The sequence below is a fragment of the Falco rusticolus genome, chromosome 2, assembly GCF_015220075.1.
Source record: "Falco rusticolus isolate bFalRus1 chromosome 2, bFalRus1.pri, whole genome shotgun sequence".
NCBI classification, from domain to species: Eukaryota; Metazoa; Chordata; class Aves; order Falconiformes; family Falconidae; genus Falco; species Falco rusticolus.
The window spans coordinates 64,766,694-64,779,803 of record NC_051188.1 but is presented as its reverse complement, the minus strand read 5'-3'; the positions used below and the strand labels follow the sequence as shown (position 1 = coordinate 64,779,803).

The window sequence follows — 13,110 nt, the reverse complement described above, 5'->3', positions numbered from 1 at the left end:
CTTGGTGGTTTTTTTTTTTGTAAGTATTGTTTGTAACCTTTTTTTTCCCACATCCTTTCTAGTTCTTCAACTTTCTGCCTTAAATGTGAATATCGGAGCTCGATAAGTTTTCTAACCTCAGTTTTGCTAATGTCATATACAGAGATGACATATTCTCTCCTTGAGTAGTGAATATATCTATGGATTACTTTGGCTTTTCCTGAGCTAAGATGTGCTTACTCTGGATTCATCATATTTGGAACTTAAGATACTACAGCATCGTTTATTTGAAATTGCTCAACTGTATTATCAAGGTTTTTTTCTAATATGGCATAATATAAAGAAGCACTGACAGCAGGCTTTGATATTGTTTCAAAATAATGTACTGCATATCCAGCATATATTATTTGTGGAAGGAGATGTGCTTTGGTAGTAAAGGAAATTATATGAAGAAAATGATGTGCAGAGCACAGTGGTAACTTTTGTCTACATAATAGTATAAGAAGTGACTGTTCAGTTTGAGATGCTTAAGAAATACAACCGTACTTGTTTTGTGTGTTTTATATTCAGAAGATTTGCATGCTTTACTAAGCTTTCAATTAATGGCTAGTGGAGCATTCTCATTTGGTCCTCTTACAGTTTTAAAGCCTGTTGCTTCAAGGTTAAAATTAATTCTCGTTAGCTGCTTCAAGCTTGAAGTAAGAGGATTGTGGCTTTCATTCCCCTTGGCTTCAGACTGAAGGTTTGGATTGGTTTCCCTCTCCAAACAGCAGGCTAGAACTGTATGTGTCTGTCCAGCTCTCTTTTTAAGCCTCCTACTTCTGTTCCAGTCTTTTAAGTAATATGCTTGGTAGTTCCCATGGCGTGACTGTAGTGTTCTTGTAAAGAGGTGAAGAAACTGTAACGCTGGTGGTTTTAAGTGAGAGAATATAAATGCTGTGGTTTGTGCTGAGTTGTTAAGAATAATCTTGTCAGTGCAGTGAACTGATAAAATAGCTATTCTTCCTAATCCTGTAGAGGACTTTAAAAAGCCACAGATCCAGGAATCCTTATTCAGCTCAAGTCATCAGTCATTAAGACTCACTGTACAATTGTAAACTAATTTAAAAAAAATAAAATAACGTTTGTTTCCTCTACAGGCATGACAAGCAGTTGTGGTAATCTTCAGTGCTTGTTCATTAATTTCCTCTCCATTTGAGGAAACTGGTGTTAAAAGTCTGTCAAAGGGTTTTGTGAATTAAAAGCCTTGGCTCCTGGGACCATCATCATCAACCCAGTAAGCTGCAGCCTTCCCCAAAGCATGGAACTTCTTTAGACTGGCACAATTCATAGAGTGCAATGACTGGAGTCAGGCCAGGCCATTTAGAAACAGCCAAGTGGTGAATAACTCATGTCTGTTGGTGTCTATCAGCTCACTGAAACTACGGGAAAAAAAAACCCTATCCACAAAAGGAACAATTCCAATGGTAGTGGATACGAAAAGGGGGAAGAGGGAAGAAAGCTGTCCAACGGAATTTTTCTCAGTTATATTTAACCTGTATGAGAGCACTTTGGTAGCTGTAACTTTAGTCTGGACTAGGTTTTAATGATGCAAACATCTCTACTGAGCAGTACATTAAATAAATAAACTAGCCAGTTTCATTCTCCTTAACTAGAATTTCTGGAAGTTGTGTTTCTGCTTTCTAACATGCTGTGCACTTCAGTTTGTTTCTCTGAATTTACACAGTGAATCTTTGTTTCTTTGTATTTCATCTCTGCCTTCTATAATGTCTAGAAGGATATAATGTTTGCCTTTCTTTCTGTTTTCTTTATAATTAGGAAGCATCCTTCAATTTCCAAATGGTAGCTACTACATCTGCTCAGAATCCCACTGTGCTGTGTGAAAGAGCCCTTTGGTTTCCTATTTGCTTTCTGCTCCACAAGATCCACTTTCCAAGTTTGGGTTCAGAAGCAGAAGATAAATACAGGCAGATGGGGTTATGTAGAAACACTCAAATACTGCCTTTTTGTGCTTGCTGAAAAGTTGTTAATGGTAAATCATTTTTCAAAAATCTATTATTCTAAATTTTGGGTAATCTCAGTATCACAACAAACAAGCATCCATAAAATCCTTGCACATTCTTCCCCTCCCCCCGCCCCCTCTTCCCCCTGGTTTTTTATTTCAAGGTGGTTCTTCCACCCAAAGGAAATGGGCCTTGGTTATGGTTTTGTTTTTTTTTTTTAAAGCTGATTGTTCAATTGTGAACAATATGGCTACTGCCGGTTCTGGTGTGAGTTTAGTACCTCAGGACAGACGTTCCGGTTCAGTGAAGGAAAAATAAAATGTGGCTTGAGCCTCTTTTGGGTTTGTAGTTGATTCCCCCTGCCCAGTTCCCTGGAGGATTAGGAATTTAGGTGTTAAAAATAACATAGAGTTCAGCTTGCTGCTTAACATATATCTGAGGATATCACTTTGGCCAGGACACCTGCAGGGGGTTACTTTGGCCTGATATTGCCAAAAGAATTGGCAGTACTCTTAGCTTTCCTCCTTTTCCTGTTTTGACTTTCTGATTTCCTCTCAAACATAGGTTGTCCAACTTTTTATGCCAGGCTCATGATGTAGATTCTTAGAAGACCTATTGCACCTTTTTGGACTATCCCGTGGCAGAAATAAAATAGCAGAACATTGCCCTGCATTCTTGGACAAAACAGGCTGACAGTTGCCAACAGAGGGAATGAGTCAATAGTTTGTGTAGGGATAGCATAAATGGTATTTAGATGCTCTGAAGGTGAGAAAGGACTGTCTGACCTCTGTGTAACTGAAGTGATGAAATTCATTCCATGTGTTGCATGAAGTTCATAAACTTGACCATGACAGCATATCTTTTTGGGAAGGAAAGCTTTGTTCTGCCAAGATTGTTTAAAATAACCCCTGTGCTCAGTAACATGCAAACAGAGAAGTTCTGTAGTGAAGGATTACAGAAGAGGATTTTTTCCCACAAAGGCATATGGTGGAATCTGTTTCTGTTATGACTTGAGATGTAGAACTGAATGGTTTTCATGAGGTTGGCCAGTTCTGTTCATGGCAACCTCTGCTTTTGCCTGCCAGCATTGAGGCCTGCTCTGTTTGTCTCTTCTGGATTCCAGTGAAGTCCAGTAGCAAATGGTAATGTGCATCTACAGCAAGGAGACATTTTTTAATCTCGCATGTTGGTTTAAAAATGAACCATTTTTGCCTGTTTGGGGGGGGGGGGGAGAGAGAACATTAATTCCCCACCCTGGCTCTCATGGACATTATCAATGTGTTCTTGTCAATAAAATACTTTATGTGGCTTATGACTGGGAAAAGTTAAACCAGCTAATTTTTAATTTTTCAGTTTGGTTAAATAAACTGGATCACCAAGACAAATCACTTCGTTTGTCCCAGGCTGGGTTTTATAGGCTTTCGAAATAATAGTTAGAAATGCTGGAAGATAAGTAGCAGAGCTGAGGTCTTGTCTTGGGTATTTCTGTAACACTAAGAATTTGTATCATCGTGTCAGTTCCTGTAGGAGTATTTATATTTAACCTGACATATGCACAGCAGACTTGAAGGATTCTTTTTTAACTTCTGCAGCTCTGACTTGTAGAGGTAACTTAAGGCTATAAGAGTACTGCTTCTTAAACTTTTATTTTTGGAACCTCTTAATCTATTTGTTACGGAGAACAAGGTCACGCAGTCCCTACAAGCTTTATCCTTATTTCCTGCAAATCTCATTATTGCTCTGGAGCACAAGCAGCGAGTTATGTCTCGGTTCTGGATGTGCTGGTAGGATTCAGGGAGGAGCTAATTATTGTGATGGAGAGACAGTGAAATGTCACTTAAGGAATATCTCTTTGCCAGATACTGAGCTAGAACAGGTTTCAAGCTCAGTGACAACATGCCACAGTCAGTGCAGTGTTAGTAAGAAAAAGCCTTTTGAACAAGGAAGAAAGTCCCTTCATCTAGTCACCTGTGTTGTACAGAAGCAATAAAATACCTGGCAGCTGGTGAAGCTGGCTTTTCCTTTTTGCTGCTTGACTCCAAGAGGAAGAGAAGCTGACGATTCCGGCAGAGCCATGGAGCTGCACTGCTGTTTGGAGTCAGGACCCTGCTGAGGAAGGGGAAACTTCCACGTGGGGTGCTGCCTGCGTTGCCCTCTGCTACTCTCTTGGGCACTCCTAAACATAGCAAGACATCCAAAACTCAGAGGCAGGCACCAGGAACAACAGACTAGGCAAAGCAGGTGCATGTGGGTAAGCAACAGGCAAAGGAAGGCTGAGAGGAAAGTACGGAAAGCCTAGGACCAGTTTAGCACACATCTTGGGAACATGGCACTTTGTATTAGGAAACTTATTTTTCATCTAGACATTTTTCTGGAATTTAATAATAATAATTTAATAATAGACTATAATAATAATTTATAAGGCAATATTTCATTTGTTGCTTTCCAGAAGATGATGATGAAAAGTAATGTAGTATTTGATCACCTAAATGTTACCGTTATCAGTTCCATGTGACAATTTGATGAATAAAAGGAAGCAATCTGGCTTTGTGCTTTTTCAGGGGGATGCTATACTATGAGGACGTTCCTATAAACCAACCTAGATCAACAGATACACAATATAATTAGCCTACATTTGATTACTTTTTAAATTATTATTAGTAAGTGGCAGATTGGGAGCAGTTACTGACTCAGGTCTGTTCTGTATTTTGCTAGATTATTGAGAGGGAAAATAATTAATATGCTAATTAAATGTGGATCATGCAAATCTAGAAATTTTATGTAATGAGTAAGATAAGATATGGAAGGAACATAAAGCTAATGTATTTTGATGATGGGTGAGTAAAAATAATTTGCTGCACAGTATCTTGTGGAAAAACAGCTTTGTGCTGTGGGGGAGGGTTAGGCTTGTGTAGACTTGTTTGTAAACACCGATACCTTGACTTTAGGAGAGATTCTGGGCAGAGCGGCCAATTATAAACGATTAGGAAAATAGGGCACACAGTGAAATGTTTGCAGCAAGGGAGGGCTGCAGGATTTTTGCTGAGGAGACATTTCCAGAAGACCTGGGGGCTGGGCATCCTCAGCAAGGAACAGAACAGAAGAGCCGCCGTAGGTTAAATGTTACCAAGCACTTAGGCACGGAACCAAGTACAAGATCATTTTCACTAGTGAGACCAGATGTGGACCATGAAAAGCGGCTCAGGCATGATGCTGGATCCTCTTCTGACTTGCCCGTGTAGTTCCGGGTATGCCTGCACAGACCTGGTGCGAGTGCCTGGGGCAGAGTGCAGGTGTGGGTGCTGCTGGCTGCACTCCTGAAGGCCTTCCTCCCCGCTGCGGGGGACGCCGCCCTCCGAAAACTGACAGTAGAGCTATCAGGTTAGGTCTGTGCCACCCCCTGGGCTACTGCAATGCTGTTATGTCCCTTGTAAGTCTTCTGTGGGTAAGTCTTACACAAATAGGGGGTCCTGCAGGAAGGAATGTTTCTGGAGACTTGGAAATGTGGCTTTTCTAATTTGAGGCACTAACTTTGTATATGTACATTTATGTAGAAAAGTATATCTATACAGTAAAATTATATATTAAATTATAAGTTCGTATTAATTATGTGTAATAATTGCAACTAATACCCACACTAACTATAATTAATATATAATAATTACATATTAAAAAGTCTTGGATGCATATTCTTTTAATGCAACTTCTTTCTGTTGTGAACTGGCAGCTAATACCCTGGAAAAAACCTGCTATTCAGTTATTGGTATTTGCATAAAATCGTTAGTCACTCCTGCTTGTTTTGCAGTGACGCTGGGCTGAACATCGCAGTGCTGTGTGCCAGGGCGCATGGGGGCTGCTCCTGCTCCAAGAGGAACAGCAGGAGGCTGCCCCAGATAGATGAATAGTTCCTTTTTCCTTTCCGTCCGGCGCTACAATCTAACAAACTTGAATGACATTTTAATTTACACCAAGGCTTCCCAGCTGCTTGCTGCTTCAGTAATTCAAGGAGTGATATACCCAAGTTGCCTGGCTGTTAACTTTTTACTTGCCAGCTCTCAAAGAGCTGGGTGGGTGTCCGGTTGTGTTCTCACTGAGATCCTGACATTTACTTTGCTGTACAAATTAAAAATAGCAGCTGCTGTTGATTCCAGCATATCAGATGATTGCAGTAGAGCAGGGAGCATGTGGGCTGCTGTCCTTCCTCCTGAGGACACTTGCCAGTGGCAACTTGAAGAAGTTTTAAGTACCCACGTGTCTCAGGAGCACAAAAAAGAAAAAAAAAAAAGTTTGTGGATGTATGAGAAGAGGAGGAAGGGCAGGAAAGGGAAGGAGGTTTAGTCTGTTACCTGAAATGTGATTTGGTTTTCACTTACACTAAAGTAATTGTACTGTTTACATTGTAAGAAAGGTTTACTCTGCCAGTTAATGTTACTTTACCTGCATTACAGCTCACAAATGAGCACGACGCTAACACAAAATATGCAGAGAGGTTTTTGTGTTGGCTTTGGAGGTCATGGTGTGGCTCTGGGTTTAGTACGCTTTTTCATGGGAACTACTTGTGCTTTCGCTCTGAGGTTTCCCTACGAGCAACTGAAAGGCAAATGGTTAAAGAAATGTATATAGTGGCAGTGACTTTTACGTCTGTAGAGGAGTTTTACCTGTCATTCTTCAATGGGAGCAAAGAAAAAAGGTCACAGACAAAAAGCTGGATTCTAAAGGTTGAATGTGATGCTTCTTATTACCATACTGTAGATGTTCTGCAGTTTGACAGGGCAAATGTAGAGCAAATAGCTCCTGGGGTGGGAATTCTGTTCAAGAAAACCATTGACACAGGGAAAACTGAAATATTCAACTGTTCTTGTGATTTCGTTAGAGAAATTAAAGTGGTTATAAATGTACTGCATACTTTGGACATCTTCTTAAACTTGTTTGTGGCACTGGGAGGTTTAAAAAACTTATTTCAGACAAATGGGCTTTGCTCTTTCAGCTTCGTTTATCCCCATGTGAATCCTTGGCCTGTGCCGTGTATGTCTAGGAACCTTGGCAGAAACCAACAAAGTTTGAGAAATCTGAACTGTAGCTTTCCAGAATCAGTGAAGGAAAGAAACACAGAGAAAGGTGCTTGTGTCACCAGTTATTTCTTTCAGTAAATAATAACATAGGTCTTGCCAGCAAAGCGCTAGTGAGTGACCAAGAATTGCTTCCCAGGGCTGGAGCAATCAAATCCAGCTTAAATGATTCTGTTGACATCTAAACCAAAAACATGAATTCCTTAAATATCTGTGTAATTCTTGTCCTTTGCTGAACCATCTCAACTCTTAAGAACTAAAATAGTATTTTTCTTCCCTTAAGTATACCCGTAACTGCTTGTTTATAGAACTGAGATTATTGTCATTAAGCCTGCACCTTGGTAATGACAATGCTTACCCTATCAAACAGGCTGCGGAGTGACAGTTGGGTTGTGCTTCATTGTTCTTTACGTTGGATTTAACAGTTTAGTGCAGTGGGCAACAGTGCAGGTGTGGGTCTAATTTCAACCCCTGTCTTGCCAGTAAGTAGGAAGAGATGTCGCTTAAGTGATCTGTCATTCACTTCCTTTCGGCATTATTCTGTGAAAAGTGGGATTTCCTTGGCTCAGAGAAATACAGAGGAAGAACTTCTAACTGAATGGCTATGTCAAACCCTAGAAGAGTTATCAGGCCTCCAGCACCCCTGCATAGCTGACACTCAAAAAGTCACATTTCCAATCTGTGACTGGACCAAGCCTAAAGGCTACAGGTTGTTTGGAGTTCTGGTTGTTTTGTTGAGTTTTTGTCACCTGTGTGGGTGTTGTGTGGACTGGGAGGCGTGCAGCCCCCACATGTGGGAAGGAGGTGGTGGTTAGATTGAACTGTTAATTAGTAAGACTTTTGTAGTTGAAGCTAGCCGTTAAAATCTGCCTAGGTGATCTTTTATTGGGAAGGAAGAATGACCTGCCAAAAAACATCAGAGAGAAAGAAGATGCCTTGGTAGGCTTGAATGAGGTGTTTGTGTAGAGGGATTAGCCTTGGCTGAAAGGGAAGTGCTGTAAGGCCACAGTGCAGACGTCTGGTTGCACGGTTTAATTTACTTCGAGTTGAGATATGTAGGCTCAGCATACCTTTATACACTCCCCTGCACAGGACATTCTGTTCAATTTTGTGGCAAGATCGCATCCACAGATTCCTGAATTCCGGTTTCTTCTCTCCAAGATTATTACAGTCCGGCAATGTTGGGCCTGAAAACTGATCAGGAAGTCCTTGGAGAACTTGTGAAAATGAAAGTTCCAGCTGTGGCAGAGCTGATGGAAAGACATGGAGTCATGTGGACCCTAGTGGTGTCACGCTGGTTTATATGCTTGTTCATTGACATTCTTCCAGTAGAGGTAATGGGTAACAAAGTTCTCTTACTTATACAATCATCGTAATTATTTCATTTGTACTGCTTTAATTACCTCCTGGAAATCAAGAAGCTGTAATCTGAATTCTCTCCTTTCCTGCAGACTGTGCTCAGAATATGGGATTGTTTATTCTATGAAGGGTCAAAGATCATCTTCCGCGTGGCCTTAACATTAATCAAGCAACACCAAGCTTTTATTTTGGAAGCCACGAATTTTCCTGACATATGCGACAAATTTAAGCAGATCACCAAAGGCACATTTGTAACAGAATGTCACAGCTTCATGCAGGTAAATCATCTGCAGCTTTTAATTTTTACAAGTTAAAACCAAGACGGGCTTAGAAATGTTTTGTTCAGTCAAAAAGTTGCATACCGTTGGAAGAAATGCATCTGTCTGAACTTAGCAAAAGGATGAAGAATGTTTTTACATAAGAAACTCAAACCTTTCTAAGAATTTTCAAGAATAATTATTACCTAAATCCATATATAGCAATCCACTCATCTGTTGTACATGGAAAAATTTTTGTTGCCCTTTTTATCAGTTAAAGCAGGAAGGCTGATGAGAAAACAACCTCAGTGCATTCTTTCTGTGAACTATATTGATTGTGTTCCTGTGCTTTTTTTTCCAGATTAATTATAATAGAGTACCGTAGAATAAACAAAGTGAATTTTAAACTTGCATTGATAAATCTTCATAGTGCCAGAATATAAAGCATTGTTCAGAACAAAAAGGTAGCACCAGGTTCTTACTTCCATACAAAACCCCATGAAGCTGAGTGCTCAAGTCTTATGACAATTGCTAACTAAGAATTATTCAGAGATTGGATCCCAAATGTGTATAAAACACTTGTTTTACATTTCTGAGTTGCTCTGAATCATGTTAGCTGCAAAAAAACCCTGTTGTAAACCACTTGGCCAACTCCACTATCATTGTTTGCCAAGTGTGCACAAAATTACATCCCAGCAGGTGACTTTTACCCCCAAAAGAGTTTCATGCTCATGTCAGAACTCTGCATAGATCTGTCATAGTTCAATGTTACTAATGTTACATTTCATTTTTGCTCATGTTGAAGGAAAGTAAGCTTAACTTACTAGTGTTTGTGAGTCTTTTAAGCAAGGAAGCAAAAGAAAAATAAATTGCAGGTACAACTTTAATTTAGAAGGAAGATGTTTAAGGGGTTTTCCCATTCCATAAAGAGTTTAGAATAAGAATTTTGTTAAATATTAACTGCCATGAGAACACCACTTCAGAGGCTGATACAAACACTTGTCCTTAAAGGACTCTCCTTAATTACATTTTACAGCAGCTGGTTTTAGAAAATTAACTACTCTTTATTGCAGTTATGCTCAACAAAACAGTTTAACTGCATTGGTTACTGAGGGAGCTTCAAAGGCAATTTAAATAAACAGTTTAGGTTCTTCTGTAACTTTGAAACACATCGTTTTGGGTTTGGATTTGTTTGGGATTTTTTTCAGCAGTACAGATACTAGTACCAGCAGAGGTGATGGCAGTCAAGTATTTTATGCATCCCTCTGCCTGAACAAAAACATAGGTTTTTGTTTATTGCAATGCAGGTTGCTTTACCAGTATGCTGTTCAGAGCTGGCATGTTTATAATCTCATCTCCAATGTTGTCAGTTATAGCTACAGAGAAGCAAGGGAGCCACACATCTTAACTGTAGCTTGAAGTGCATAAACTAGCACCTTGCTTTTGTCTGGTCAGAAGTTTTAGATGAAGTAGTGGAAAGAAATGTATTGTTCCTGAGCAACAAGCCAAAGGGAAAAAAAAAAAAAATCAAAACAAAACAGATGTGTGATGGCATTGCATCGAATTCTTACATCCATATACACTACTACCCTGAAAAGCATGGTAGAGGAGAACTGCAAAGGTAGCATACTGAGGGATTAAGACTGATTTTTTGCAGTAGGAACATACTGTTTTATGCACGTGTTCCAGGACCTGAACAACCTACGCTAGCACTATATGGGTAACTATATATGCCATAACTATATGGCACCAGTGTGTTTCTCAGGATGCCTTATGATGTTCTGCGTATGCCTGTCATCCACCAACACAAATGCCTTCCAAAATAATTTTAACTGGACACTTATATCCAGACTAGCTTTTATATTGTCATTGTGTCACTTACAGCTCTTGCTAAGAGCTGCAGTTTTACCTTATCTTTACAGCACAGTAGGCAAAGATGCTACCCTGTTACAAGGAGGTCAAACAGCAGTAAACATTTTCACAGAATGGGTATCAAAGCAGGGATTTCACACTTCAGAGAACTACATGAGAATTCCAGCACGTTGTCCAAATCCAGCATTTTAACTATGAATTTTCTCTTTTTGCCCCCAGAAAATATTCACAGAGCCTGGAAGCTTATCCATGGCAACAATCAACAAACTCAGAGAGACTTGCAGAGAGAAGCTGCTTTCTCAGGGATAACAAACCATATTTAACCAGGTGGTCAGATACTACAGCAATTGACACATTCCTCTATTTGCACTAAAGCACACTTTAAGCTTTCCATGAGTTAACTGACACTTGACCAATTTTTCCTGCCTTTCAAGTAAGTGTTGTTAACACTTTGTACTGTATGTCAGACTTGGTAACTGGAACTGGTGGTTCTGTTGCTGTTTGTGGTTGTGTTTTTTTTTTAAAAAGAGTAAAGTGTTTTCAGAGTAGAACATGATCAGTGTCAGCATGCTCCTTTTAAAGTCACAGGGCATTTTGTAACCTTAAAAGAAAACAGGTGTATAAAATTACATATCCTTCCTACCGTACTAACTGTGACACTGCTGTCATTTGTACAGAATAAATTATTTTAATTTGTCAGAACCTGTCACTTGATGTGAAGAGAGTAAAGTGTATTATCTCTTTCCTGATTGCTGTTAGTAGGCTAGAATACAAGCATCTTTCTTCCTTTTTCCTTGCTGCTGTCACTTAAGGAACTCAATAAATACGGCAAAGTGCAGGGCAAGACAACAATGAGGAAGGCAATCTTCATCTTCACTAGCAGTTACTCTATGCAGTGTAGTAATAGCTCTTCAGGTAAAGCAAGCAGGAAAGGGGCAAGTTCAGGCTACAGAGAGCAGCAGCAAGAATTGCTCTATGACTGCGCTTGGTATTTTATATGCATTTTCAGGATTTTCTAGCTCTAGCACAGCAGGTAAAAGTAATTTGACTCAAATCTGGAAGTAGCATTTCTCACTTTGCTGTAAGGGATGCTGAAAGTAGATGCTGTACTTCCACTTCATGCTGGCATACGAAGCTTGCACTACAGGTGCTATATGTCATACACCACCGTCACTAAAAATCTGGGGAGAAACACTTGTAAAGACAGGCACGAACAGACTTCTCCCCTGACAGGGCGAGACAGCGGGCAGTTCCGAAGCTGTACCCTAACGCGAGTCCAAACAGCCTAGCCCTGGGCAGGAGCCAGCAAAGCAGCCGCAGCCTGGCCCTACGCCTCCTCCAGCCCTGCTGGAGCCCGCGGGCTAGGAATTGCTTCCTTGTCCCCACAGCGCCCTCGCGTGGCCAAATACTTCCCCTCACCTTCCGACGGCCGCGGAAGGCAGGGAAGGCAACTGAAAAGAGACCAGCAATTTGTGCTTTTTATTCACCCTGTTGAACGACTACTGGGGAAAGCTTCGCCTTTTAATTCCACACTCCTTGCCAGATTCCACTCAAAGCTATCTTCATTCCTTTTCAAAAAACTTCTTTCAAAAGTCTTTCAAAAGACTTCTTTTTCCCCTCCCCTGCAGCTTTTCTTTCATTCCTCAGCAGGGAAAAAACCCCCACAACTTTTCAGAGGAAGTAGGTGAGCGCTCTTCTCGACAGTAAAGACAGCTACTCCACAGTAGGATTTCAAGCTATCTATCCTTCATGGTACCAGACAGACACCTTTCTCCTCGAGTAGTGAATAAGGACATTAGCAGTAGCATACTTTTGGCACAGCAGCAGGCATTATGAAATACTACGCTGTAATGTTTATGTAATATTATGCTGAAATATTTATTCACCACTGGCAAAATCCAGTTTCCAGGTACCTTCAAGCTAGCTGGGCAGATGATCCAAAGTATGCCAGCCTTGCTGCCATACATTTGGCTCTTGTCAGAAGAATCGTGTCCTGTGCAGTGTTTCAGTGTGCCTTGGTTCCTGCCCTGCACAGCCAGTACCAGTAACACCAAAACATTGCTGCAGGAGGGAATTAGACAAGCTTTAAACACAACTGTTCATTTCCAGCACGTGACAACACACACAGACCTCAACAGACATGTGCCTCCTACTCTGTAGTAAGAATCCAACTTCAACATAAAACACAAAATGTAATTTACATATTCCTTATACTGAGTTATCTTAGCAGCACTTTCAGAAAGTGATGCTTAGCAGGGCAGACCAATAATAAACTGACATTTCTCAGCAAGCAGCAATTTAATGGAAAATGAACTTCTCCAGATGCCAGGTTACTGATACACAGAAGCTTTTATCTGTTTCCAAGCACAAAGTCCAAAACAAGGGACTGTTCTGGAGAAGCATACGCAGTTCAGCCTCACCTTTGTGCCGCAGAGGAAAAACCAAAACCACACTTGGTTAACGTAACTCCACAAAGGATCATTAAAACATCCCAAGTAGAGACAAACCAAGATTTTAGCACTTACCAAACAGCCAAATGTTTTTAAAAGTCATGAGCAATACACTAAGAGA

At 40.4% G+C, this 13,110-nt stretch overlaps 1 protein-coding gene across 1 annotated transcript in view; it reads left to right on the top strand.

The window, feature by feature from the left end:
• Positions 1 to 11,245, top strand: part of GRTP1 (growth hormone regulated TBC protein 1) — a 36,617-nt gene extending 25,372 nt beyond the window's left edge. The window contains exons 6-8 of the mRNA XM_037375803.1: positions 8,213 to 8,385; positions 8,503 to 8,688; positions 10,759 to 11,245. Coding sequence (XP_037231700.1) covers positions 8,213 to 8,385; positions 8,503 to 8,688; positions 10,759 to 10,848 — 449 coding nt within the window. The 3' untranslated portion in view covers positions 10,849 to 11,245. The remainder of the gene's footprint in view (positions 1 to 8,212; positions 8,386 to 8,502; positions 8,689 to 10,758) is intronic.
• The last annotated feature ends 1,865 nt before the right edge of the window (positions 11,246 to 13,110 follow it).